At 35.4% G+C, this 23,574-nt stretch overlaps 1 protein-coding gene across 1 annotated transcript in view; it reads right to left on the bottom strand.

The window, feature by feature from the left end:
- LOC110110511 (phosphoinositide phosphatase SAC2) overlaps positions 1-23,574 on the bottom strand; it is a 29,983-nt gene that overhangs the window by 1,775 nt on the left and 4,634 nt on the right. Inside the window, exons 6-14 of the mRNA XM_020842019.2 lie at positions 23,302-23,489; positions 23,119-23,216; positions 22,834-22,967; positions 22,592-22,720; positions 8,934-9,354; positions 4,229-4,350; positions 3,991-4,104; positions 3,453-3,644; positions 14-166 (exon numbers count right to left, since the gene is read on the bottom strand). Coding sequence (XP_020697678.1) covers positions 14-166; positions 3,453-3,644; positions 3,991-4,104; positions 4,229-4,350; positions 8,934-9,354; positions 22,592-22,720; positions 22,834-22,967; positions 23,119-23,216; positions 23,302-23,489 — 1,551 coding nt within the window. The remainder of the gene's footprint in view (positions 1-13; positions 167-3,452; positions 3,645-3,990; positions 4,105-4,228; positions 4,351-8,933; positions 9,355-22,591; positions 22,721-22,833; positions 22,968-23,118; positions 23,217-23,301; positions 23,490-23,574) is intronic.

The following is a 23,574-nucleotide window of genomic DNA, read 5'->3' on the forward strand; positions in this document are numbered from 1 at the left end:
CAAAATGGAATACCTCTCAAAAGTTTCCTCACATGAATTACCGGAGGATAATAGCTGATCAAGATCCAGAAAATTTGAAGAAGTTGATGCATCAAACGCAAGTTCAGTTACGTATCCATGTTCGTTCTTTACCAAAAGCCCCCGACAAGGCATTGCTGATGTATAACTGGGACAGGCAGTCAGGTGTTAGTTTTGAAGCCTATTTTTTCTACTCATAGTTGTTTTATGTATGATAACCAACTCAATGGAAGCTTGTTGCTGAAATCATGCTAAGGAACTATTCTTGTTCATCACCCAACAAAAAGGAATACCTACTTTTTCTACTAAATTCTTAGTACATGTAGCAGCAAATTTAGTTTTAGATTGAGAAATTTTACCGTTGTAAACTTAAAGTCGATGGTGGTGAGAATGAAGATGAACCTGACAAAAATCCCATGATTTTGTAATCCCAGATTGTCATGCCTAGTTTACTTAGACAATAGAGATAGCCCACCAAATCTAATCGAAGGATTATGATCAACAGCCATGAGTTGTTTTGTCAAAGGGGACTTTGTAAATCTAGTATAGATGTTTGTCTAAGGGGAACAGATGACTTAGTGCACTCTATGATTCATAACTCAAATATTTTTAAGCCATTGATGAACTCTTATGCTCTGGTCATGATCTATGACTGTTAATCAAATTCTTTGGACACTACAACCAATGGCTTGTTAGCGTTGGTAGATCAAAATTTACGATATTCCCGGGATGACAGAACCATATGATCTTGACGGGTCTACCTTCATCCCCTGCAAACGGACTAAACTGAATATTTCTAAGCTATGCTAAGGTGATTCATCATTAATCAAGAGTTCTCTCCTACGAAGTAGGACTGTAGGAGGGGGGTAATTAACTATGAGGGCTTAAGCTCATAGGAAGTAAGGTCCCAGATCTATATAAACCCTGATGCAATCCTCAGGAGAAATCTGATTAATAACAATCAATCTGCCTTAAGGAGAATGAAATCCTACGTCTAAAAAGCGGGATTCATGCCTAAGTGCCACTTTTCTTGAGCAAATATGTTTATGCTTCAATAAATGGTTCTCTAATACATGTTATTGTGCGCACAAGAACTAGTATAACCCAATGGGAGTAGTAACCTTGACACCAAAGTATGACATATTATATTTACTCCAAGGGTAATACAACAACTAGTTGGGTATAGAAGTTGCAAAACACAATGGCCTTACCAATCACTGAACCTCTATATGTGAAGGCCAATAAAGAGATGATTTGATTTTATTTTATTTTTTCTCGAAGAGTTTAGAAGTGAACAAGATAATAGTTTTCTTGAGGAAATAATTGCGTGTTGATCTATCCAAGAAAGCATCATTTCATTACAAAAATAAACATATCAAGCTCAAGTATTACTTGATCTGAGATCTATTAGAAGGACGCGACATATTGCCAGAGAATATTAAAGGATCTGCAAATATATACTAATAAAGATAGTCCTTCCAAAGAAATTGAGTCTTTCCAAAAATCAACCTCCATAGCTACTAAGCTAAAGGTGCCAAATAGAATTTATTTGTACCGCAACAGTACATAAAAAACCTAGTCTAAAAGCGAAAGATTGTTAGTTTTAAAGCCTCTTTTTCATCTCATAGATAAATTCAAATTACAATTTAGGCATGATGACCAAGTAAATAGAAGTTTGTTGCTAAACTCATGCAAAGCAACTACTTTTCCTTGTTCACCTGGCAAATTTTCTTCCTTGGTTCCAGAAAAATGCAGCTCAACAACAAAAACAAATCTTCTTGGCTAAATTAATGCTAAAGGTGGTTCCAAATAAGAAAAAAAGTCATGCTCCGATTGCCAGGGCACACTTCAGCATGGCTTGAAATAGTATTATAAAAGGACCATGAGAGAAAGATATCAATATAGTATTTGCCACTTTTTGGGGTGAGGAAAGTTTGTGCATGGGGAGGAAAAAGTTATATTAAACAACATGCAAACAATGTCATAGAAGTATAGGTATTGGAGATAAAATTCGTACTGTTCTTGAGGATATAGCGTGATGCAATCCATCTTAACCTAGTGATTTGGAGCACTGTTTCCCATCACAGAAATCAGCTGAGGCCTTGCGTATTAAATTGCATGTGAGAGTTGCAATTAAATTTATTCAAAATCCAAAAAAAAAAGACATTCACGTGGTGGTAAACCTAAAGGACAACATGGTTGATGTGAAAGTTATGAAGAAGTACACTAATTCGTCAAGGTGTCCAAGCATTTTTTGCAGAAGTTTGGTCGTGCTGCTGTTTAACTATTCTTTTTCTAGAACTGACTGTTGAAGGCTATTTTGAGAAAAAAAAAATCATGTAATCCATTTGAAATATAGTGGAATATTTTTGTGGCTATAGATTCAAGAAAATCTCATCAAATGACTTAAATTTTGAGTCCCTTATTTAAGTTTTCTATGCTTTATTTTTGTTCTCTCTATTGCCTCCGACGCAGCTTTTATTTTTACCCAACAGGAACACAATTTCAAAACAAAGCCTTAAGAGTCCAATGATTGAAAGGCATCTTTTTCCCCGAATGTCAAAGGAAAAAGCTTTAATGAACTTGTTAGGTCGGTTCAAGAAACGACCCAACCAGCCCCATATGGGCCGGCTTTTGTTTACAGGAGACAGTTCAAAACGCCTCCCAAAAGCCTTGCCGCCTAAGCAAGTGGGGCCCACGGCCCTGTTTTGGGTTGCCACCCAAGGTGGTGAGGTCCACTAATGGATTTGAAAATTAAATTAAAAGCATTTTTGGCAAGGAGAGAGGGGCGGCCAAGGCTAGGGAGGCTTATAAATAGGGAAGAGAGGGGAAGGGGTAGGCATGCTTAAATATTGTTTTCTTTTGGAGTCTCTTGGGTATTTTGGGCTCTAGGCTTAGTGTCTAGAGATTGGGAGAGAACGATCCTCCTCTCAAATAGAGGATCAATTGCATCTTTTTTATGTTTGCTTGCTTTGAGTTATCTAATAAAACCTACTGTTTTTTTGTTTTTTGTTTTTTTTTTTTTTTTCATTATCGTTCTTGCATCTTATCGCTGTTTTTATCAATTTCTTGTTAGGGTTGCTTGTGAACTCAAGTATATCCGATAGGATTACTTGTGAACTCAAGTATTTCCTATCAGATCTCCTTTATACTACAATAAAGTCAGAAGAGACATAGCAGGGTTGAACAAATTTCAATAAGTAGCTACTAAAAAAAACAAAATTAATTAGTTATTTCATATTTAAATAGCATAAATGAATGAGAAGAAATAATCTTATTTGGTAGTACAATTGAGAGGAACGAATTGTCAATTTCGAATGATATGGATTCAATTGATTGACTTATTCTACTTCAAATAGCTACGGTTTAAGGCTAGATAGGTTAGCAAAATAAGAGAATCTACGCCTTAAATATGGACAATGAAAGGAGTGTACCTGAAAAATGCATCCATTTTACAAGCTGAAATTTCTGGTGTTGAACCAGAAAGTCTCATGGCACTGACTTCATGTCTTTTATCAGACATGACTGATTTAGAAACTTCATTGTTATCCATACTACAATTTGACATAGGCGTATTGTTTTGATGCAGAATGCTTCCATCTGATAAAGATCTTTTGATAAATGACCTGTAAATAAGCAAAAAATGCTCATTTATTGAGAAGTTATTAAGAAACTATGTTCTGATGGTTTTGAATATTAATCACCAATCAATTTGAGATGAAACTTTCTAATACTTAAAATTAACTAAAAAACACGGGCTCCTCCAGCGATTCACAGCAACAAGTGAAGATAGCAAGTAGTTTTGCAGAAAATATCAAGCCACGGGTCTAAACAACAACTAATTTGAGACTAATGAAATTAATTTGGTTCAATAAATACTTATAAACAGCAAGAAAAAGCCAATGCCTCCTCGATTAAGTGCAAGGAAGTGAAGAAATTTTTGTTAGCCAATAAACTAAATTGTTGTGGCACCTTGGAGTTTCAATTCCCAAGTCATTATCATGCCTTAAAGCAATATAATTCTCTTCAGGGTCCAGCTCCCAAATAGCTAACTTATCCTGCTTGGGTCGGAAGTATCCAAGAAACCTACCAAAAGAAATGGGATCATAAAGCCACGGTGTAATGTTTAAAAAATCTGATAGGAGATATTTATATCAAATGATAGGAATGATTTATAAAATTGAGTTCAAAAAGAGACTAAAAAACCTACAAGTTTATTGCTTTCTGTTTTTCAGCATCCATATAGGCATTGCTGTAGTATCTCTGAAGTGTCCGGAAGAACTCCTGAGACTGAGTTGCTGCCTTCCACTGACCCCTTCTTTCAGAGAATACCTATGCATCATCATCATCATACTCAATTTTTTAACATGATAACAGTACTTTTGTAGACTATTTCTGAATACTTCTTCTCTAAGTAGAAAATAAAAATCCAGCTGTAGTTTTAAATGAAAAGGTGTTCGTTCCCCAAACAACAAGATTCAAAGGATGCCTGTTAAGCTCATATAAGGCTTTAAAAAAGTGAGACATGCAATTTTTAGTTGTAAGTTTATAAAAATATAAGTTTCCATTTGATAGTCCTTGATGCTTGTAAAAGAAAGGAGCAAGTTTCAATCCAGAAAACTGAATGGTCATGTTAATTTTAACACTCTTGGCATACAAGTGACCATCTAACATCAACATTACTTTCACTATTCTCCTTCGAAATTTTGTACCTAACAATAAAAAAAATTCATAGGCCATTGCATGTCGAAGTACTTCATTTTCTTTCAGTTATTATCATGATCAATCAGCAAGAGAAAAGAAGAAAATACGGGTGGTATAATCACTTTTCAGTGGATAAATGTAAGGTTCAGTATAGGAAGTTTTTAAGCTTCTGCAAAATTAATTGACATTAGCTCAGCATCATCGAATGTCGTGTAAAATCTTGATTACCTTGCACGCCTTATGGCGTGTTTCAAATACTTTTCAAAATAAATAGCAAGAATGACATGTTACATGTATCAGATTCCAGTAAATTATAGGCACGTTTAAACGCAGAAGATAAAAATGCTTGAAGGCACTACAAATATAGTAGGTTCGTATATTATAAGAGACTTTATATATACTGAGAAGAGATATATGCAGTGCCCAGTACAATGGTGATCACAAGTTAAGAGCACGTTGCTTTGCAGTACCGTTACACTCTCCAAAAAAATTCATAGAAAAAATGGGATTGGGCAGCAACTTGCTTAGGCGTTCCAATCATAATGGAAAGAGGATCACATATGCTCTTGCTGGAGAGAGTATTGATTGTTTTATCTCAGCAAAGTAAAGGCCAATCTCATTTTTTATACGGATTTGATTGGTAAGTGAAACTTTACTCTTAATATGTTCCCACCTATTTATTAGCCTCTGAAAGGTTTCCAGGTAGGAATGACAGGGATAATGGGTCAAACTAAAATTGTTGTACTGAAAGAGATTCCATGTCAACGCCCTAGCGAAAGACCACAAAGAGTGGTCGTGAAAGGTCTCCAAGTGTGCCAAAAATCCCTTACCAACAAACCTCAACCTAGAGGATCAACAAATTTACCCGGTTAAACACTGATTAACTCCAAATCCAATCCAATCAAACACCAGTCTCTATCCAGTCAAACACAACTTAATAAAACGAGGGCCTAAATTTGTGAAAAAATGTGACATGCAAGTGGGGCTACAATCCAAAAGAAAGTGGATTATGCTAATAAATTAGTTGGTCACCATTAACCAATTAACAAATATCTACAAAGTGACCAAGAATACGCCAATTTTCACAAAGGTTTATGAATTGTCAGCAAGTCTTAATGGGTCTTCTCTAAGTTAATGGTGGCCTGTTAACTATTTTGCGGGCTGCTGCCATCCTACAGGAAGATTAATTTTGGCTCAATTTTGACCCAACTTCAACTAAAACCAATTCTGATTTTGACCTCTTTTGAGGGCACCATCTGCACATTAGGGGAGTTGGAAGGAACTTTAGTCCAACATCTCCAAATATTAAGGAGGCTCTCCCATTCATCCTCTGTTATACCATCCCATCTCCTTTGTAAAAGGCACTTTCACCTCCATTCCAGCAAAGCTATGTCAAATTGCTATCATGCTGATGACTTGGGAGAGGATCCTTACAAAGAGACAGTGAGGGATTCTCAAAACCCAACTATAACCTTTCTCCCTCACTACCTCTCTTGTATTTAACATTCATGTTCATGTGAAAAGCTTCCATGGTGATCCTAAGATCTACCATAGCTACCAACACATAGTTATTTACATGGTTCCTAAACTAAGTGATGTCGTTGTTTTGAACACAAGTTTGAAGGTGACCAATGACCTGATGAGCGTAGACCACTTCTAACAAAAAATATTGTGATTTATATTTAGGGTATGTCTTGAGATCACTATAATCCAAATACGACCAACTCACTAGAGAAAAGGGTTATCATCAACCTAAAGCATAAGTATCTACATGGTGGGTATGGATCTCTTAGAAGTGTTTCGATGCTATAATCACTTGCCATGTCATTTTACCCACCTGACATAAGTTGGAAAGATTTTTTCGTTCCCCTAAAACAGGGACACAATCAAGCCGTATTTAAATTTTAAGAGAATGTAGACCACTCTAAGTCAAAATAATGTCAAAATTCTGCCAGCAAATAACATAATAACTATGGGGAAACCTAGGGCCAAAAGAAGCTAAAACTATTTCCTAACTACAAAGGCTTGACTAGAAAAATAAAAATAAGTAACAAAAAGTATTACCTTGCTATGAAGTAGTAATTGAATGAATCTTCCAAAGAGTATGAACTTCTCAAATGGCACTGGACGAAGAACAATGTGAATAGGTAGCTTGAAATGCCTCTTTGTAAACTATAGAACAAACTAAACTTAAATCGGAATAACTCTAACTCACTCCTACAATAAGCAAAACTCTAAATAACTGAATATGGAGAACTCCGAATTGGCAGCGTGATAATAACAACCTATCAAATTTAATCAAGCTTTTCTTATCATTAATCTATAGCTAAATCAAGCATGTCTGATTTCATTTCTCAAAATTGGGTATAATGAACATCACTCCTAGCTAAAGGGAATGCGCAGGCACACACACAAAAATATGTACATATATATGTATATATATATATATATATATACATACACCCATATGCTCCACAAAATAAATGCCTCCAAAAATCTACACCTCACTAATCCCCCGTAGTCGGGATCAAAATATGACTTCCAATGAACCGAGCCCAACCCGCTCGCGAACGGCCTCCACCATGAGTTCCAATCCACGGTTCCAGCTCACACTCTAGCACCGACTCGCCAGTCTTCCTCCGACACTCGTGCACACTCCAACCTGCGACCTTGCACAACTCCTGTCCGATTTCGAATCCGTGACCAACCTGTCGCCCCTAGGTTCTTGATCAACTATTGTTGTCTCCGCTGCTCCATCACATGATTGCCACATTGCCTCCCGGACACCACCTCAAAAAAATCTTGACCGATCTTTAATCAAGAACAGATATTGCTTCCAGCCAGTCCTGAAGTCTCATCTTGATGCTCGATCCGTGTTCGTCTTGCACTTGTCCAGCCCGCCACATTCATAGCACTTCATATTAGAACCACTATGAAGTGAGAAGCTATTGCATCTTGGAGACCGATCACATGGTCTGTAGCTCATTTGACCATAACTTGGACTTATGTGAAAACTTGGGACTTAGGCTCTTGCGGCTCCCACTCCCTAGTCCTTCAGGACCAAATCTCGAGCGACACTCACAAGCAATAATGTCCCGGCTCACCTCTGCCTTAGCTCTTGTTCTGTCCTGAATAGGAGCCTTCATGGCCTGCGACATGAAAACTTGCAACATGGACTGCGCTGACTTCTGCTACCGAGCTGCAAATCCAAGCTCGCCAAGAACATCCGCCGCAAACACCAGCACCAAGCCATGGTCAACCTGTCAGCCTTGTGCTCGATATGCTTGCTCTGGTCTACGCGCTCAACCAGCGACCCGACTCCGAACGCCAGTTGCTTCACCTCCGGCAACCTCTGCCAAATACTTTCTTGGCTTCTTGCCACGAATCAGCAACCCTTCCGACATCGGATGCAGCTCCACTCCCTCTCTTTCTTGATTACCAAAACACTTCCTCCTTCGTCGATCGCCACCACCGTGGCTCTGATACCAGATGTTAGAATTAGAATGAGAAAGAAGAACTTGTTCTTCTTGATCTTGAATGATAGATAGAAAGGTAGAGAGAGGAGAGGGAGAGACATAATTTGGAGGGAATACAACTAAAGCTTTATTCATATTTTTCCTCAAATATTACATCTCATGCAATGCCTATATATAGGCATTTACATTGTTGAATTGTCTTATGGAATAACCTAAACCAAACTTGGACCAATCCTAACACATTCTACACTAAATTTTTCTTGAAACTAGGTTAACAAGCATATTTTTATGAAGATGTAAGAAGGCTACACCCCAAACTGGGCAAGTGCTAACTCCATTTGAAATGTAGCAGCATGCTGATAGGCAATTCAAGTATATGCTTGCCTACGCATGTCCACTAAAAATTAAACATTCGTGTAGACAAAAAAACAAATAAAGTATGGGAGACTAAGCATAACTAATCCCCTAACAAAAAGAGAATTTAGCTAGGTTATGAGCCCATTTGTTCCTGGAATCTCCACACCCAACAAGGCAGCGAGGCATTTCCGTTTCCAAGGTATCCAAAAACCTTGGAAGAATATATGCAACATTATATGAGGTTAAGCGCACACAAATATAAAAGAATCCTTAAGCTATATAAATCACATTATAGAAATTAAACACAGCTTGTCACACAAATATGTAAGCCTAAAACTGTTATTAGACTATTAGTCATTTCAATGTTTCACCAATTACCTTGTTGTGCGCTGCAGATCCACCATACTGTAGTGCAAGCGTATCCCCCATTCTCTCGTAGAAACCCATCAACTCACTAGCCAACGGAGCATCCAAATCAAGTTTCAGATTATCTATGAGGCCTAAGGCATGGAGTTGATGCCCAAGTGCAGCCAAACCATAAGCATATTGAGCAACATTTGTACGATCCAAGCAATCTATGCAGTTAGTGCGAAGGACACCTGTTTGAAGCATAGGAGGTTTAACAAAACAGTTTTCAGAGTATTCAATCTCTTTTTGAGAACATTCACGCCCAATTTTTTCTGATCTTGCCAAGTTATCTTCCTGTATTCCATGCCTAGAGGTGACAACATCGTCTAAGCAGTTGTTGTTGTTGTCATTGCTTTCCTTGTTGCAAGACAATTCACCAGCGCTTTCCTTCCTGTTAAGCAATTTGAGATGAGAATTTGCTTAAAATAAACTCAAAAATATTAAAATGGTTGAGAAAATGCTTAGGCTATGTTTGGATTAAAAAAACGCATGTGGATAATTTATTTATTTTCTTCTTGCAAAAAAGAAAAGATAGAAAACATAAGAAATTTATGTAATTATCATAATCAAGAATATTTAATTCATAATTAATCCTAACAAAGCATTTATTAACCTTATTAAAAATATATTTAATACTTAATTAATCAAAGTTAAATCATAATCACATATTAATAAATAAAAAATTCTCCTAATCAGTGGCTAGAGCGTAGGTCTCATAGTCTCTGAGTTATCCTCAGGTCTAGAGTTCGAGCATCTATCCCCAACTTTTTTTTTTAATTTTATTGTAAAATTAAGGATATTGTTGAGAATTCTTAAGCATATAGGTATATCTAATTCTTTTTAATTATTAATAAATAATATTGGAAAATAAACGACTCTGATCATGCTTATTTTTAAAATTCTTACATTTATAAAAATTGAATGATAAGTCATGCTTTCATTTCAAAATAAATTATATTATTTAAATATTATATTTCTTGTTCATGTATGTTTAGTTAATTGAAAATTAGTTGAAATAATATGGAGGCTTAAATAATTTCTTATTTTATATATAGTTTAAACTTTATTATATTCTTATTTTAAATATAGTTTAAACTTTATTATATTTTTAAGTGAAATATAGAAAAAAATAAAATAAAATGTCACCATTAATTATCAATCATAAAAAAACTATCAATTCTTAATGACATTAATTTAAATGCTAATAATTAACTCATAATAAATCATAAAAATAATTAATTATTAATCATTACGAGTAACTATTTAACTATCCTATGTCTAATAACCCAAAATAAGTGTAATAAAATTTTGATGACCTTTATAAAAACTCAAATTAATCCTTAGATCGAAAAAACAAATAGCAAAACATTGATTACTCTGATAAATTACAAGTTGATTAATTAACCAAAACTTAATTACCATAATTAAATACAAATAAACTTTAACACCCCAACAAATCCTTAATCAGTTAAAATTACTCATTAATTAACAATTATTATTATTATTATTATTATTATTCAGTTAACTAATGATCCTGAATTATTCTGATTGCATCTTAGTAAAATTTTAATAAACTTATTAAAATTAGTTAATCCCTAATCAGCAATTATACTTGTTAATTAATAAATAAACGTGCTTTAATATTATAATCAAAAAATAATAAATAATAATGGCCATATAAAATCTAATTAATCTCTAATTAGCTTTAATATAAAGCTAGTGATAAATATTGAATTAATAAACAATTTAATTATTCTAGATCAAATTATCATAATTAAACACGACTAAAACTTTAACAATCTTAATTCATCAAAAAAGCTAATTATCTTTTAAGTTTCAACAACAGATGTATGGATACAAAGGAAAATTAATCCCAAACTTTATCTAACAATAATGATACAGGTAGCATATACCCTAAGCTAAGACATTGTGTTACCCTTTGAAATGATAGGAGCGATGATGTTTCATTCAAAAGGATAAAGCATGCAAATTCAGAAAAGTTTTTACTACCATCTCAGAATCCTGTTCTATAATTGAACACCACTGCTTAAAAAATAAATAATAACATAATCCGCAATCTGAAGAGTGTCATTGATGTAAATCTATAAATTTGTATTCATCAGAAATATCGAGCAAATTAGTGAACTGACCATGTTTAAGTTTAGTTCAATTTATCTTTGAAGTTAATTTATTTTATAGTTTTCAATTTCAACTTCTGTGCACAAGTCGATGATGAATGCCTAAGAGAACTCAATTGGCTGCTGGTTTAATCCACTACTTTTTAAGGTTTATGGTATTGGGTGATTCTCTATTTTAACTAATTTTCAAGTTCTACTTCATGGGTTTCCCTATTTCACGCCAAAAGCCTTATTCACATTGAATCAAGAATTGGATTGGTGAATAAACAGGCCCTTATCACATCTACAAGCATAGGGTCATGATCAACATCATCATTAGATGATCCTTACTGTATTTTAACCCATATAATTTCAGAGGCTTAAGCTCACCCCAACCTCCCTAAGACTTTCGTTCGCTCCTAGTGCCCGCTCATGGGGGTTGCATAGGCTTGTCGCTCTTACCTATGAGTAAGTTTGCTTGCATACACATTATCGTGTTTCCAGCACAAAAATTGCATTATTTGCCACCTTGCAAGCTGCTCCACCCCCCCCCCCCCCCCCCCCCCCCCCCCGCGCCTCGCACCCGTGTTAGCAGGCCTGTGCTCTTGTCGCACCATTATGATTGTACTTGTCGCAACCATTCATAAACGTTACTGGTTTATCTTACTAATTGCCACTCTCCCCTTCAAATAACATTAACATTTCCCCACACAATTTTTGCCACTCTTGTCCTTGACTTTATCAAGCAACACAAGTCTACTTGACTTACCCTCTCTCAATCCCAACTCCTTCTCAACCATCTACTTTTATGGCAATTCCTATGATTTCGTTGGTTTCCCCAAATAGCCATAAAATTTGCCACCTATTATGGTGGCTCTTATCATATGTGAGGCTCCTCGTCCTACTCACCTGCCATTGTTAGTAGATTCGCACTTTTCGTTCCTTCGCAAAATGTTTTGGGTGGGTTACCAAATCGAGATTGCATCCCTCTCCGTCCATCAATTTCCTTTATATTTTCATCAAGACTCACTTCCATGGCATCATAAGCAAGCATTTAAATCTCAAGGTAAACCTACACTCATTTTCATTAATGATAAGATTATTGTGCAAGCTAGACCACTCCATATTTCTACAACAACAACAATATCAAGAATTTATCTCACGATGTTGGTCGACTACAAGAATCATGTTTTTTTTTTCCATTGTGTCCTATTAAGATTTAAATTCTTATAAAAAAATGTCATTCTTAATAATATCTAACCAAATCTTTTTAAGTCTATCTCCACCTTTCCTAACCCTAAATCTAATACATCTACTATTATAATTGGGTCATCAGAAGGTCAACATTTTACATGACCAAACCATCTAAGGCGACTCTCTTTATTTGTCACCGGAGTTACTCCAACCTTTTCCCGTGTATACTCGTTTCGCATTGTCTCTAAGTGTAAAGCTACTCATCCACTTGAGCATTTTCATTTTTGCAACACTTAACTTTATGCTTCCCTTTTAATGCCCAAAATTCTGCGTCATAAAGCATTGCAAGTCTCACCACCATCTAATAAAATTTTCCCTTAAGTTTGAGGGATACTTTTCTATCACACAACATGCCTAATGCATTCTTCTACTTCAACCATTCAACTTGAATTCTACTAATAATATCCCCATTTATTTCACCATCGTTTTGAACAATAGACCCAAGATATATAAACTGAGCACTCTTTTTAATAACCTGATCACTCAATGTCACAATCCCACCATTAGATCTATTACTACTAAAATTATACTTAGTATATTCGATTTTAGATCTACACAAACAAAAACCTTTAAAATCTAAAGTTAACATCCATAATTCAAGTTTTTCTTCAACTCCCTCCCGAGTCTTATGAACAAGAAGAATATCATCAGCAAAAAACATACACCGAGTTACATCCTCTTGCGAATATCTAGTAAGAAAATCCATAACTAAAGAAAAAAGATAAAGGATTAAAGTTGATCCCTGATGTAATCCAACTGAAATAGGAAAATATTTGATCAAACTACCTTGTGTTTGAACACAAGTAACAGCTCCTGTATACATATCCCTAATGACTTGAATATAGGTCTTATTAACCTTTTTTTGAAGGTCTTATTATCTTCTTTCTTTTCTAAAACGCTTCAAAGCACTTCTCATGGAACCTGGCTACATGCTTTCTGTAAATCAATAAATATCAAATGTAGATCCTCCTTCCTCTCTCCATAGTTCTCCATCAAACCTCTTGATGTGAAACAATCCATGCGAAAATGACTTGCTTAAGAAAGTTTGCACTTGTAAATTTTAGAGAGCAATGTTAAGCAAAATCCTCTATTGATGTAAACGATGAGATAACATTAAGGTGATAAAATAGCTTAGGTCTAAACACATGCGAGAGGTTGAGATCATTAAATAACCAACTAAGTCTTACTTTGCATACATGAGTGGTTTCAACGAGAAATTCCAATACTAACAATAAGATTAGTTGCTATGAGAAGATCCCTCACACAACTCATCCAATTACTAGGTTTAGCGGGAGGCGATAAAACATGCGCTTTGGAATCAATTAATATACCACGAGTAGAGTTAATTCAGAAGATAGAGATGAGGAAGAGGTTTACCCAAAATAAAAAGGATTATGAGCTATGACGCATGGATGGAATGAAGGTGGCAGCAGCCTTCAAACTTTTGGAACAACTAGACAAGCACACAACTGAAAGTCTCTTTGGGGTGGCGGGGAGAAAGACCACTAATCTCCTCAGCGACAGGTAAGCTGCGTTCTGGACCTCTGGACAGCACCTAGTTTGCTGTGGTCAACAAGATAGGCAACAGCATTAACTCAGGGGAACTCCTAAACAGGAAGAAATTGCTGTCCCTGAGATCTGGACGCAATAGTCGCTCCCGGGATGGCTGGAACGTCGGTGGGGCATGCTGCATGGAACATTTTTTTTTTTTTTTTTGGAAGCTTCTGTAAGTTGTTTGGAGAAACAAATTAATCCCTGCTGAATTCTCCTGGCTGCAATCTTGCAACGGGGAGAAAGCTCCCGTACAGATGAAGTTTGAGGAAGAGATCGTGGAAGAGGAACCTGTGTGCACGTATGGGGGAAGTTCCGGCCAACAGGAAGAAGGCAGGCCTTATTTCAATCTAGACTAATGTTTTTGAGTTTCTTCAAATTTAATTCCATTAGAATTGAATGAAAAACCGGAACAAATTCATAAGTTTTTGTATTCACTATTTTATTTCCAACAAAAAAAACTTGATTAGAAAATTCGAAAGATCTCCAATTAATTCCAATTTGGCGGGGCTTGATTTGGAGAATTAATAAGCAATAAAAGTAATTCAATGTCAGCTAATAGAGGTGGCTGAAAAACTGAAGAGAAAAAAAAATCCCAAGTGAGGCTCACCAATAAGGAGGCGGCTCGAATTTGGGCCATATTTTCTGGACTTATTCCAATTCAGGAGGCTGAAGGAAAATTCCCTTCCGTAATCTTAACTATTGAATTTAATTCTTGGAAATTTCAGAATTAAAAAAGAATTAGGAAAGATCTGTGAAGAGAAACATTAATTTGAATTAAAATTCAAATCCAAATAGGATGGGGCATTAAATGAGCAATCCAATGGGGAAATCCCTCATGGGGGCCGGCGGCATGGCATGAGAGGGGGGCAGGGGGAGGGAAAAATTTAGGAGAGGGATGAGCGGGTTTCCAATTGAGTCCGATGCCACCTGGATAAAAAATTAATAACTCCACATTCATGAAATTGGATTGGACAATTCGAAAACTTTCCTTTTAGGGGGAATTTTGCAAAAAATGAAAAGTTTGTGAATTTCAAATTTAGAAATCAAAAATCGGTAACTCCTTTATTATTGCTAAGCCACATCAAGGAGCCATTATGATGTGATTGACATCTTCATCATGGCTTGGAGCAAGGCGTGTGGCGGCGGCCAAAGGAGGAAGAGGGCTTGCCATCGTTTGGGATTTTCTTGGTGGATCTTGGGTTGTGGGTGGGAGAAAGCTAATGAAGTAACGTTGGTGATGGAACTCGGTAGGGCTTGGCGTGGGTGAGGAGGAAAACGAGATTTGAAGAGAAGAAAACAATAAATAAAAATAACCTACGAGTCAAGGACCTGTCCAAATGACTGGCTGGTAATTGCTTTTGCCCTCACCTTGGGCTTTCCCTAGAACTCACACAGAGATCTAGGAGAAAAGAACTCACTAAGAGATCTTCAAGAAGGAACTCACAAAGAGAACACAAGATCAAAATTTTCATTCAAATAATCATCATCTCAATACAAGAAAGCTAGCCTATAAATAGGCCTCATGAGAAGAAAAATAACAAAGACTGAAATGCCCTTTGGGCTACAACACTACATGACCACCCATAAGGGTATAAAGGGAAAAACAACAATATGAAATAAACTAGTACAAAAACATATAAATAAATAGCTCAAGATAGTAGCCGTTGATCTCCGATGTCCTCATCACCTCTCAGCAAATGTATAGCTTCCATAGCAAACCTACTCGGCATAAATCCAAACTAATTTTGAGAAACATTAGTATCACGTCATAACCTATGCTCAATTACTCTCTCCCATAATTTTAATATATGACACATTAACTTAATGCCTCTATAATTCACACACTCTTCTGCATTACCTTTATTCTTAAAAATATGAACTATCACACTCCACTCATCTGCATCTTTTTAATCTTCAAAAAGTTTAGAAAGCCTAGAAACTCCTTGATCTCCTAAGCATTTCCACACCTTTATTGGATATCATCAGGTTTGACTGCTTTTCCACACTTCATTTCTTTAAAGCCTTTCCAAATTTGATCTTACTAATATTACGATAAAAACAAAATTTTCAATTTTCATTTAGGGTGTTAAAGTCACTAAGGTCAGTCTTATTCTCACAATTTTAATTAAAAAGCTTATCAAAATATTTCAATCACCTATGTTGAATATCTTCTTCTAAGAAAAGCACTTTTTGATCTTCATCCTTAATGCACTTTATTTGAACTAACCTCTCCTATCTCTTTAATAGACAATTTATCATTTAAAGAAAGGTACTCTTGTACTGGAGAAATTAAAGGTGCACATAACCTCGGAAGGGCTTTACCTTGGAATTGATGCATTAAAAATAGTAGGCTATTGAGAAAGTAACTTCATCCCAATTAATCACTCGGTTGGTGCAAATTTATTTTGATTTAAGTGGTATTATCAATTGATTGGACCATTCTTTTAACATTTGAACAAAAGTAATTCATTATCTCGAAGTGGAATAAGATGGAGAAAAGCTTCAATTTTTTATCCTGACATGAAATCACAGCTATAGAGTTGAAGCTGGAGCTTAGCAACTTCGAACAGGTGGACATCTATTAAGGGTAAGCTTAAATTAGAGAACAACATAAAATACATAGGCCCATGGCGTAAATTAATTTGCATTACCAGATAAGAGATTGAGGCCAACTCAGACATCCATCGTAAAAACGGGGAAAGAGTAAAGGTTTAAAGACTATATGTATTTAGCAAATATGGATATATCTGAAAGTCTGCATGTATATATGCAGGTCTTCTTCTGTAAGAAATGGGATGGTTTTATCATTACCATCGATAGTGGTAGACCTTATCGACTATGTTAGTTGACAACTTACCTTTAAAATCAAATGTTCTAATTTTCAAGATTATAATTTTTTCAAACATGTGGGATGGACCATGATTAAGGCCTTCCCCATTCAGAGAAAATTCAAAATTTTCTGCATATTCAAAAACTTCTCATCAAACAAGTTCTATTGACCCGAGAAGACTGAGCCATGAGAGGGACAAGATGTCTAGTTATGAATTACTAGGTAACATCTGATCAAAGGTAAATTAAAGTTTTGTTTCAATTGCTTATAAAGCTCATGCCAAATATAAATAAACTAACAAGTCAACATAAATCAGCATTATTGCTCATCCCTCATGACTTACTACCATGAGATGATCGAGTTTTAAGCATAGACCATAGACAATGACGATGATAAATATACATGGAAACTAGATATATGTGCATGCATAGTCTGAATTAACATAGCAAGGATAAAGCTAAAGTTCTAAAAAATAACAGCATCAAGCATTTATTCCACTAAGCGGGGTCGGCTACATGAAACATTTTTCTCTATGGTGTCCTACTAAAAGTCAATTTCATATTTAAATCTAATAAAAAATGTAAAGTAAAAGTTCTAAAATATCAAACATAATCGATAGACGGAAAAAAAAAAAAAAAAAAGCTATAACAAATAATAAAATTCCATAAAATTAGCCAATGCATTACATGATATCATATCTAAATTTGAATTTATTACGATCTTATTGAATTTTTTAAATATGTCTTTTGCATTCAATATGGTAAAAAAAAAATGGGAATAAGAGTTCAAAAACTATTAGTTATAATTTCAATCAAAGATGTCACATGGCATGTCTCAAACAATTCAGACTCTGGAATCAAGGTCTCCAAAATATATCAAATATGGATCAAACACTTCATGAGAAAATATCCATGCTAAATTTTACCATAGACTTGAGGCTAAACAAATACTAGGATGGAAATGTAGAAAAAATTGTTCATTTGATAAAAAAATCATTCACTATCAAATCCACACTATTCCATACAGACGAAATAAGTATGTCTTCCTGAATTAAGACTAATGCAGATATTATGCAACGAACAGCTCAATTTGACTACCTACAAATTACTAAACATAACAATTCCTATTTCTCTGTAGTAGTGGTTTTGAGTGTCTTATTATTCAGAATTTTTTTATTAGAATAAGACCTCAAACATCAAAAGATTCGGTTCAACAACCAAAAGATCCAAATCTAAAAAGAAGAAAGGCATAAGTTCAATAAAGGTTAAGGGAAGTTATAATAAATTTTAAAATTAAATAAACCACAAACAAATTTCAAAGCACAAAAACAAAGCTGGATAGAGCAACCTGCTTCCCACAAATTGATTATCACAGCAACAATCACAAAGAAACCTTGGCAATCATCAGCCTCTATATGCGAATAGAGTGACAGTAAATAGTGTATGCTGCATAAGTGTTGCAAATTAAGACCAGCGTGTAACCTGGATGCTACTTTTTGAATTGCACACGGATCCTCCTAAAAGGTTGTCAACAATGAGAGATGAGTGATCAGCTGAGCAATCTATACAAGAAAATTCATCCCAGCATAGGAAAAGTTGGCAATCAATCTGGTTAACTGATCAGAAGGCAAGCAACATATAATAGTTAACTCCATGTGATAGCAAAGCAAAAATAGCATGCTCACACGACCATATGCGCCTCTTTCCCAGGTAGTGAGAAGAGAAAATAAAGCTTTAAACTACAGCACACTCCGTATCCCATCCCACCACCTCCTTTCTATCCCCACTAAGTGTAGGGGCACAAACTCTTAACCTATGATGCACCGACACTTTTCCTCAAAAAGGCGTGCAGTGTCCGACATGTATTCGACACGACACTCGTCCGACACTCCTCCGACACGTGTCGGACACGCCAAAAAAGTGTCCGATTAAAAAAATATTAAATACAAATTGGACAAGTGTCGTGTCGTACCCGTGTCGCCGTGTCCGTGTCTGTGCATCATAGCTCTTAACTATCAAGATGTCTGCATTCGCCTAATGGCCACACGGTTTTATCAAATTGGTATAATTTCTCAGGAGCTCACCCATCTTAGGAGTACTTCTTTATAAGCATACTTAACTTTAGAGTTTCTAACCAAATTCCAACCGTCACATAAAAAGGCGTCTCAACATTTAAGAGTTTAGCTTTATTTTCTTTAGAGTTTCATAATCTCCCCAACTTAAGTGATTGACGTCATCATCAGTATCCTTGGCCCATAATCATCCACCGAGCAGATAGAAACACTTAGTTGTCATCTTTAAGCTAGTGCATTGCCCTGATACCATTTCTAATAGTTCAAATTCCTAACTATCAAGATATTATCCACTTTGGCCTAATGGTCTCACGGTTTTGTCACATTGGTGTAACTTACTATGAGGTCACCTTCTAGAAGTGTTCCTGTACGAGCAAAATTTGTAATTTCTAATAAAATTCTAACCATTACACCGAAAAACGCCTCAATATTTAAGAATTTAGCTTCACTTTCTTAAGGGATTTCATACTATGAGACCTACATAGGCCCTTTGCAGTAGTAATGCGATTTTATCTATATTCTTCCCAAAAAAGCTATTGATTTCATGTCACAATTCAAGTCATGCAGCACATAACACTATTGATCCAACCAGACCTAAATAAGATCTAACATACCCAATCCCTGAACTAGTTCAACCCAGACAACAACAAAATGTTGACTTATTAGGTTGGACTCTTTGAGATTTAAGTAATAGCCTCATACAAAAGAGAGAAGTGACGATTCTCTCCTTTTGTTAAAAGATGAATAAGGAGGACAACAGCACAATCCATGACAAATGAAAGGGCATTTTGCTATGATGAAGCAGGGGTCTATCTTTTTGCTTAGACCGTGGACCAACGAGGACTGCATAAATGCTATTAAGAATATCAATAATCAAAATGTAATAACTGAGCCTGGACGGACCACTCCAGGTGTTTCATGCAAAACTGGCCCTCCCACTCCCTTATCATGCACGAACCGAAGTCAAGCCTGACTCCTTCCTCCTAATCGCACAAAAAAGTAGGCTTTCTCTCACGGAAGCGAGACGAATACCTCCCCTCCTCCCTCCAATCACGAAAATTTCATGATTGATTCAACTACCTTACATAATTCTCCTGCCTCGCCGACCTTCCTTCCTTTTTCTAGGAGACCTAGGACATCAAATTTTCTTCCTCCTTGCAGCAGCGTCCATATCACTTCCCTATCCTTCCTCATTTTTTCTCTCTCGCAATCAGCAGTCTGCAACCTTTCATCTTTGTTTCTTTCTCTCCACAACAGCCACCAAAGTCACTTCTCGACTCTTTTTTCTCTTCATCGTGGTGTTTTCCCTAAATCGACACCATTGTTAGAGAAGGGTTCCCTTCTTACTTCCTTCCTTCTCTCAGATAGAGATTGAGCTTTCTTTCTCATCCTTTTCATGTTATTTGAGATCATTCAACAAGGGTAAGTCTATATTAATATTTTTTATTATTTGAATTGTTTAGATTTGATTTGCGGCATTAAATCCTAATTAACTATACTTTCATGATTTCATATATCTTCTTTTAGCGGCTCTTATTCATGATTGTAGGGTAAATAACATATTTGTGATACTTATTATTAACATTGTGGTTGTAACTAAGTCTATTAGCTCGAATGCTTCAAAGAGCGTGCTTATAACTATTTGGCTTCACTGCTTGTAGTACCTTCAATTCATTGCCCTCGTGGCTCTGTCAGTTGATTATCTAGTAGGCTTGAATTTCGTGTTACTCTCCTAGATGTAAGTAACTATTATTTATTTTAGTGTGAGCGTACCCTTCCTTGTTAAAGGGCATAAATCCATATTATTTGTAATAGGCTTTAATAATTGATTTCACTGTCAGCCATATTACTGCAAATTCTTTTGTTTCATGCATATGATCATAATGTTAGCCAGTTTAATAAACAGAAGATTCTTGATTTATTGCTGCATAACCTCCTGTATATCAATTTTTTATATTTTCATGCACATGCTCTAATTAAAAGCAATAAACACTATATTGTCAACTCAGATCTTACTATGCAAGAATATTCATCATATTGAAACCATAAAATTCATTGAAAAGTGCTTATAAAAATATTGAAAATTATATGCTTAGGTGTACTGATAAGTATGTCGGTAGAACCCTTTTAATTATTGGTTAGTCGGGGTCGACGGGCTCCAAGAGTGACGACTCTATAGGAAATCATTGGATTTCCTTAGATTGATGTTTACCTTTCTTGTAAAGGGTATTTGATAAACCAATTATAGTTATATGCATATGAATGTTTAAATAATATAATTGAACATGATTTGGAAATAATAAATGATTGATAAGTCATTTTGGGTATGATGATACTTAACATGATTGCATTAAAAAGATATTACGTGTGCAGGAATATATTATATAAATTGGTTTCATTGTCATATTAAAATCTGTCATAATAAACATAGCATAACTCATGGCTATTTTGATATAGTGGCTATAGATTGTTACTTTTACCCTTTGATTGTTCACATCGCATGCCCTAGTCCTTTGTCGTTTATGCTTTGATAGATATGAGTTACTTGTTGAATTTGATTTATTAAACTCACCTATTATCTATTTTATAGCAGGACTTGCCAGCGTGTTTAGCGGATCATCACTTCAGAAACAAACTTATCAGCAGTAGATTATTTTTTGTATTTTATATTTTATAGTAGTTTATTATTTTATTTTTTTTTAGGGTTGGATAGTTTCTTTCCTATTATTCATCCTACTACACTCATTTTCTTGTATCAATATTATTGCTACTTGGATGTACTATTTAATTGTATTCTATTAATGAATTGGCTTATTAATTCACTTCTTTTATTTACTCTCGTGTATATATATCATGTTGTATCAGTTGTATAGGCATTTTTCTCTTTGTGAATACAAAACAGGTCTTTCCATCGTATCCTGTGTTGCCGGGGTGTACCGCCTTCCGGACCCACGGTGTGATAGAAAAGCACTGGAACAACTATTTATTTCTAAACATGTTACTTCCCTCCACTCATTAACCCTAGCACTTGTTCAACACTCACATGAAACACCCGTGGAAGAATACATATGAGGCCCACAACAACTGTGTACTAGGGTAGAAAATCCTCTGATCCACCTCTTTAGTCTTTTACAAAATTGACCATGCCATGACAGTATAAACCCAAAAAAGAAATGTTCTTTTGACATGCACAAGGTAGGCAAACATTTTCTAACATATTCAGTTAAATGTTTCAAGTTCATGTCATAGAGTAAAACATATATTTTCATGTGCAAGCATTGGTGGCTCATAATTATTTGGAAATATTCAAAATCAGAAAATATTCGTTGAGCAAGAGATTTTGGCCATTTCCATGAAGATGACAAATTGGCAATTCAAGCCTAGTCTAAAATTTGCACTATACAGAAGGAAATACATAATTGAGCTTCAAGTGTTATTAGTATATACTACAAAAGATAGCGAGGCCTGACAAGTTGATTCAACTTGAACAACCTGGGAACTTAATGACAATTTCAATGTGACATCAGATTAACACGTGGAAGATATAGAAGATTTCCCACCGTTAGTACAAAAGATTAGAAAGTAATCTTCAATTTAATGGAACATTATTTCTAGAAACAAGAGGAGAAAATGACATATTGTCTAACTTGCCAAATGCTTATTTTTGCTAACAAAAAAATGAGAAAAAAGCGTTCATAATTGATTTCAGCTCCACTCAAATTCATCTGCTGGATGAAATTGACTGACAGTCAAGCTGCAGAAGCAATTTAATCCTGGAGTGTAGATTAAATAGAATACTTACAATGCATCAGGCTGCCTGATACCACGGTCAAGACTCAAAACAGGCGTCACTTGGAAATAAAAGAAGCCAGTCAAATACAAGGCATAAGACGCCACTTTACCCAGCAGTAGGAGCACATTTGTTGCCTTCCTGAACATTATTTTTAAAGTTAAAGTTAGAAATGTATTGAATCATGCCATATCATGTTGATACAACCATAAATTTTTCAATGAATAACAAGATGATCAATGGCAGCTGATTACCTCCGCATATGTTTGTGAAGATCCCAATGTAAAAATCTTAGACGACTTTCTTCTGAGAGATCTTTATTTAAGAAATCAATTGCATTTGCAAATTCTGCTCTAAGGATAGATTCTCTCGGTTTCTTCTCTTGTGTCTATTTAAGATAAAACAACTGAAAGTATAATAAAATAATAATATATCTAAACAAATAAAAAATCAAAAGAAAACCCAACAATTTATATGTGCAACTGTCGATATAATGTGTCCCACAAACAAAAAGAGGGATCACAGTCAAAGTGGCATACCTTAATTAAGTTCAATACAATGATTGGGTTTCCGTATCTCTTCACAAGATTTTCAAAATGAAGCCGGGTAGCTTCATAATGCTTGTCCTGCTTCTGCACTGAGGAAAGAAAATAAAAGGTCAAACTAAGAGAACATTTTTCAATTTTTGCTTCAACATGCAAACAGGAATGTCTAACACTCACAAACAATATCAGGCTTCATGTTCATCTTTGATGTCTCCTGGGACCAAAAAAGGGGAATGGAACCCCTATTTTGTACTATAGAACTTATCTGCATAGGATTTTCTCCAGGAACATCTTCAAAAACAATCTGCTCTGTCTCTACATCATTTGCGACACTACCCTTATCATTAACGCCGCGCTTCAGATACCTTTTCCAAAGAATCACATTTTATCAAAAGATCGTCCAAAGAGAAAATGTGCATTATTCTCGTGTCATAAATACTAGCCAAATGG

The sequence above is a fragment of the Dendrobium catenatum genome, unplaced genomic scaffold (assembly GCF_001605985.2).
Source record: "Dendrobium catenatum unplaced genomic scaffold, ASM160598v2 fragScaff_scaffold_898, whole genome shotgun sequence".
Taxonomy (NCBI): Eukaryota; Viridiplantae; Streptophyta; class Magnoliopsida; order Asparagales; family Orchidaceae; genus Dendrobium; species Dendrobium catenatum.